This window comes from Marmota flaviventris, chromosome 4, assembly GCF_047511675.1.
Source record: "Marmota flaviventris isolate mMarFla1 chromosome 4, mMarFla1.hap1, whole genome shotgun sequence".
In the NCBI taxonomy this organism is placed as follows: Eukaryota; Metazoa; Chordata; class Mammalia; order Rodentia; family Sciuridae; genus Marmota; species Marmota flaviventris.
The window spans coordinates 100,117,960-100,124,346 of NC_092501.1; the positions used below are offsets into that span (position 1 = coordinate 100,117,960).

Here is a 6,387-nt window from a genome sequence, read left to right on the forward strand (position 1 = left end):
GATCGTGAAGATTATGATCACTTTAAAATACCCCTTAGGTTTTAGAAATCCTGATATTTATAGATAAAATTATACATCTGGAATTTGTCTTAATGATACAGGAGGGAAGGAAAGTGAGTGGGGCTATAACTGAAGCAACAGGTAGAAGAGGATCAATGTACATGGAGTTCATTATATAATTCCATCTATTGTTATATATGTTCATATTTTCCAAAATGACCAAATTTTGGAAGTTCTAATGAATTAATGGATTAAGAAGTGATCATCAATGTTGAGATGCAGAGAGAGTATGTTCTTCCTGAAAAGTATACAACATTGCATATTAAGTAATCATGTTAGAAAACCAAAAATGAGGGCTAGGGTTGTGGCTCAGCAGTAGAACGCTCACCTAGCACATGTGTTTGATCCTCAGCACCACATAAAAATAATTTCTTTTTAAAAAAAGTATTGTGTTCATTTACAACTAAAAAATAAACATTTAAAAAAAGAAAATAAAAAAGAAAACCAAAAACAAAATGAAAGTCAAAAACCTCTGCTCAGAATCTGATCAAGATTTGAGAACTATGCTTTTTAATATTGTAGCTGCCTGCCATCTATCGTTTATTAAATGGAAAATAGTGAATTACAATAAAATAAAGTAAAAAAAAAATTAGTACCTTGGTCATATGAGTAACAGTTCCAAATGTCCAATGGCCATATGTAGATAGGTAGTGGATAAAGTATTGGATGGTGTATAAAATGTTTCCATCACAGCAGAAAGTTGTATTGATCCTCACTGTGCCAATTTCCAGGAAATATAAGTGCAGAGTAATTGTATCAAATGACACTACAGGGATGCGCAACACTGTATGATAAACAATTGAGTTTCCAAATTTAAAAAGAAAATGCCAGTAAAAAATTGAGTGAAGTCCGAGTAGAGCTAGGGAGCCCAGTGATTGTGTGGTTATGTCTCAGAAACCGGAAGTGTTTGCAGCGTGGCTGACCAACTGACTAAAAGTGAAGATTGCAGAATTCAAAGAAGCTTTTCCACTTTTTGACAAGGATGGGAATGGGACTATAACAACAAAGGAATTGGCAACTGTAATGTGGTCTCTTGGGCAGAATCCCACAGAAGCCGAGTTACAGGACATGATTAATGAAGTAGATGCTGATGGTATTGGCACAATTGACTTCCCTGAATTTATTTTGACAATGATGGCAAGGAAAATGAAAGATGCAGACAGTGAAGAAGAAATTAGAGAAGCACTCCGTGTATTTGATAAGGATGGCAATGGCTGTATTAATGCAGCAGAGCTTCGCTATGTGATGACAAACCTTGGAGAGAAGTTAACAGATGAAGAGGTTGATGAAATGATTGGGGAAGCAGACATTGATGGTGATTGTCAAGTAAACTATGAAGAGTTTGTACAAATGATGACAGCAGAGTGAAGACATTGTACAGAATGTATTAAATTTCTTGTATTAAATCATTTATTTGCCTTTTCTTTGTAACTTATCTGTAAGAGTTTCCCTCTACTGTCAAAAAATATGCATGTATAATAATTAGGACTTCATTTCTCCATGTTTTCTTCCCTTATCTTACTGTTGTTGTCCTGAAACCTTATTTTAGAAAATTGATCAAGTAACATGTTGCATGTGGCTTACTCTGGATATATCTAAGCCCTTGTGCACATCCAAACTTAAGATGGAGTTGGTCAAATTGGGTTACGCCTTTTTAAATTTGTTTTAATACTTATTTTTCACTTTTTTAGGTAGACACATGCCGCAGTCTGGCTGGGCACAAAATCACGAGCCACTCAAGCAGGAACAAACTTTATTTCCAAAACTTCCACGAATGCCACAAACGTGGCCTTCTCCAGGGACACACTACCAACAGGAAATCCCTCCTCCGGAATTCCCTCCTACCGCACTTCCCCAACCAATTGGAACTCTCCGGGAGTCCCATGAGAGCTCCAAAGTAGCAGGCCGAGGCGGACAGCAGGGGTCTAATCTCCAATTGAATGCACATCTTAACATAATCATTATCATCTCAATGGCTTGCTGGTGTCACCTTTCAACCAAAAAAGCCATCTGTCATTCCTACTTGGCTATGGCTCTCAGCAGACACAATATCTTTATTTTATTTTTATGTGGTGATGAGGATCGAACCCAGTGCCTCACACATGCCAGGCAAGTGCTCTACCACTTGAGCCACAACCTCAGCCTTGGGTTATGCCTTTTTTAAAAAGTAATTTTCTTTAGGAATTGTCACATGTTGTTGTTGAAGTGTGGAGTTATAACTTTGCGTGGACTATGGACAGTCAACAATATGTACTTAAAAGTTGCACTATTGCAAAACGGGTATATTATCCAGGTATTCATACACTATTTTTTTGTACTGCTGGTTTTGTACCAGAAACATTTTCTTTTATCATTACTTCCTTTTTAAACTTTGTTTAGCCACTTAAAGAAAATCTGTTTATGGCACAATTTGCCTCAAATCCATTCCAAGTTGTATATTTTTTTTCCCAATAAAAATTATAATAAAAAAATTGAATGAAGAGAAAATCCATAGATTAAAAAAAAAATAATAAAAGACATAGCCACCTATTATATTGTATAGACCTTATTTAAAATCTGATTCAAGCACATGGTTAAATTATGTGGCAGGAATAAAAAAATGTGAAAAGTAGCTGTATAGTTCTGGTATTAAATTGTTAATTTTTTTTAGAGATTTTCCATAAGTTTAATTTTTTATTATAGCAACTGCTACTTTAAAAGCCAGTCATAACTCATATGGCTTACAAATGACTGCATCATGCAGAGAAAGCAAAGATATCTTCTTCTGAGGAGATGCACACTTGCCTTGGACCCTATGGGTGGTTTGCACTGAAATTCTGTAAGAGCTGAGGTGCGTGTGAAATGCACCAAGTTAGTCTAGGGACGATTGTCCTCAGCTGTCAGGATGTGCTTGATGGGCCTCAGTCACTGGCAACAAATGACTAGAAAGAGTTTTAGGATTTTAGGTTGAAGAAGAACTTCAAGATCATTTCATGTAATGCTTGAATCTACTAGGACAGCCAAGACAAGACTATCTCTGATAACAGGAACACATTATCTCCCAAAGCACTTATATTCCCAAGTCCCATCTCAAGTTTCTATACAGCCTCTTCTGGTACCAGAACACTGCACTGGAACCAAACGCCACTTTGTCATGTACCATGAATAACACCTGCACGTTCACGCTCTCTGTTTCTGTTCAGATTTTTGGCTTGGAGCAACAGAACTCTACTCTGGTTACCTTCAGCAAATAAGACATTTACTGTGAAGAATGGCAGGAAGAGGTAACGAGTCCAGGGGTGGGCATCTGGATCCAGGCACCGGGAGACAAGGACAGCTTTTAAGTAGCACCATCGGGATGAGTCAGATCTGATGGTTTTCTATCTTACACCTTCCATCGCAGGGAAACTCCGTCTGCTAAGTCTCGATGGATGTCCACTCCTTGGCCATACAGAGGCCAAAATCACCCAGACTGCCTCCAACGTGTTGTTCCAAGCCACAGGGTGGAGAGTGGGAAGAAGAAGCATACCAACCAGGTATGGTGACCCACACTTGTGATCCCAGCAATTCAGGAGGCTGAAGCAGGAGGACTGCAAACTGGAGGCCAGCCTCAGCAATTTAGCAAGATGCTGAGCAACTTAGCAAGACACTGTCTTTTTAGTAGCATATTGATGCTGGGAGGTATTGGTCAAGACCTTGGCCCTGGACCATCTCAGGGCACAAGTCATCCAAGTATGCATAGGGTGGCCTCTCTGTCACAGGACTGGATGCTTCATTTCTGCCTGCCTGGGGCCCATGGGTGGCCGAAAGCAGGATGGATGACTTGGCATCTCTGCCTCCCTTTAGCAGCCATCTTCTTTGCCCCGGTCACCATTTTACCATAAGAGTTGTCTGATGTCAAATCACATGGGATTTGAAGTCTTATAATTTGCTCCAGCTTCAATTAGTTTCTGTTAGTGAATTGCATTAGTACCCCACCCCAATGCCCATGTCCCACCCCTTAAACTGTTAATTTTGGGTGTGAGAGTTGTATTATGAGATTTTAATAAATACTAGAGTAGTTTCAGCTGAAATTATATGATATATGGGATTTAATTTTAAGTAATTAGGGTGAGGTGAAAGTGGTAGGTAGAGAAGGTGAAAGATTAGCTATTTATTAATAATTGTTAGAGTTGAATAATGGGTACATTGGGTTCATTGTACTACTTTCTTTTATTTATGTGATAATTTCCACAATAATTATTTTAATTTTGGGAATTTATGTCATCTTATGAAAAATCAGATGTTAGTATTTTAGTTTGCAAATACATTTGTTCATATTCCAAGATGGGAGGCAAAGATACATAATAGAGCAATTTTTATCATGCAGCTGGGCTAAAGTATACACAGTGCCATAATTGAAGTAGACTTTGAGCCAGATGATTTGCTTTTTATATTTTGATTGGTGATCCATGAATTGGTAAACAGCTTGCTGCATAATTATACCGTCAGTAAAAGTGCTTGTTTGACTCTAACAAATTTCCAAAAGTAGTTTTGTATTCAGATCATTTGGAAATACTAATTTAACTAAAATTTTTAAAAACATTTTTTTTTTAACTGAGAAAAAGACAGGACAGAGGGATGAGTTAAGATGAACATAGTAATAATCTAACATGAAAAAATTCTCTCAAGATATGGTGTACACTTGAGGGCAGGAATTATGGTTTGACTATATATGAAACATGGAGAAAGCTACAAAACAATACAATCAAGTGTTATCTTTGGAAAATGTTCTGTTACAAATAATATGCTCATTTTTAAAACTTCAAATATCATTGATACATAAATGTACTTTTCTTTAATCTCAACAGGTTACATATGTAGTGGTTAAGCAGGAATATTATTAGGTCTCCACAATATTTTAATCATTAATGTAAGATTCTCTCAATTTAAGATTCTCAGAAACACTGGGCCTACATTCTTCAAAGCCAACAATGAACAAGAGCTGAGTAATAATTGTCCCCTTTAAGATGGATTTTGAGGTATACCTACATGTAAATACAAATGTGTGTGTGTGCGCGCGCACTCACACGCACGCGCAGACACTCACTAAATGCCTTCACAACTGTGCTAGTTAGCTTCTTATAGTGCCTAGTCTCTGTAATAAGGAACTACAATTTATTCACATCTGTTATGGTTTGAATGTGAGGTGTCCCTCAAAAGCTCATGGGACAATGTAAGAAGGTATAGAGGAGAAATGAATGGATTGAGACCCTTATCTCAATCCATGAATTAATCCCCTGATGGTATTGACTGAGTGGTAACTGAAGGTGGGTTAAATGTGGCTGGAAGAGATGGGTCATTGGAGGCATGGATTTAGGATATATATTTTGCATCTAGTTAGTGGAATGTCTCTGCTTTCTGATCATCATGTGAGCCACTTCCATTCACCACACTTTCTGCCATGATGTTAAGCCTCACCTGGAGCTCTGAGGAATGGAACCCGCTGTCTATGGATGGAGACCTCTGAAACTGTGAGCCCCCCAATAAACTTTTCCTCCTCTAAATTTGCTCTGTGAGTTTTTTAGTCGCAATAATGAAAAAGCTGACTAAAACAATGTCTTTTTAAGTCCTAACTTTAGGGAATTTCAATTGTTTCAAACTTGATTAGTGTTAAGTATGCTTTAATAATATAAAATAAAATCATGTTCATGCTCTGTATACTTCCCTTCAGTTCTGCCTTATTGTTTTATGTTATGTTAATTTGCATGTGTTTTATAGAAATAATCTTTCTTCATTTTATTTGCGTGTTTTCTCTCTCTTAGTAATTTTGATACCATGGCTGTTTATGTACTGCAATGTATACAAGTGATTTTTCTGTTTGTTCCTGATGATGAGAAATATTGAAATTTACGAATAAATTCTTCCTTCCTCTTCTTCTACTCCCCTAGCATATGATTTGAAGTATTATCTTTTAATTTCCAGGTAATAACTCTAAGGCAATCAGCAGTCTTGATCTACTTTTCATATCTTCTTCGTTTTCCACCATTCTTAAGTTTGAAAGTTGTACTCTTGTTTGTTAATGGAGTGTATGGCCAATTACATATCTTACTCTATCCTTCTTCGCCATTGTTGAGTCTTAGTTCCACTGGTGCTCACATGCTCACTACCAGTCCCTATGTTGATGTCTCTCCAGTCATTTCTGTTATTGGAAGCTTCATCTCCAGGAAATACAGAAAGGGCTATGGACACAGTACTTACTGATTTCTTTTTTTTTTTTTTTTTTTGGTACCAGGTATTGAACTCCAGGGCACTCAGTCACTGAGCCACATCCCCAGCCCTATTTTGTATTTTATTTAGAGACAGAGT

The 6,387-nt window shown here is 37.2% G+C and overlaps 1 protein-coding gene across 1 annotated transcript; it reads left to right on the forward strand.

Moving 5' to 3' along the window:
* Positions 1–1,083: 1,083 nt before the first annotated feature.
* LOC114094894 (calmodulin-1-like) lies at positions 1,084–1,428 on the forward strand. Its single transcript, XM_071610770.1, has one exon. The coding sequence runs from the start codon at positions 1,084–1,086 to the stop codon at positions 1,426–1,428; it is 345 nt and encodes a 114-aa protein (XP_071466871.1).
* Positions 1,429–6,387: the final 4,959 nt, after the last annotated feature.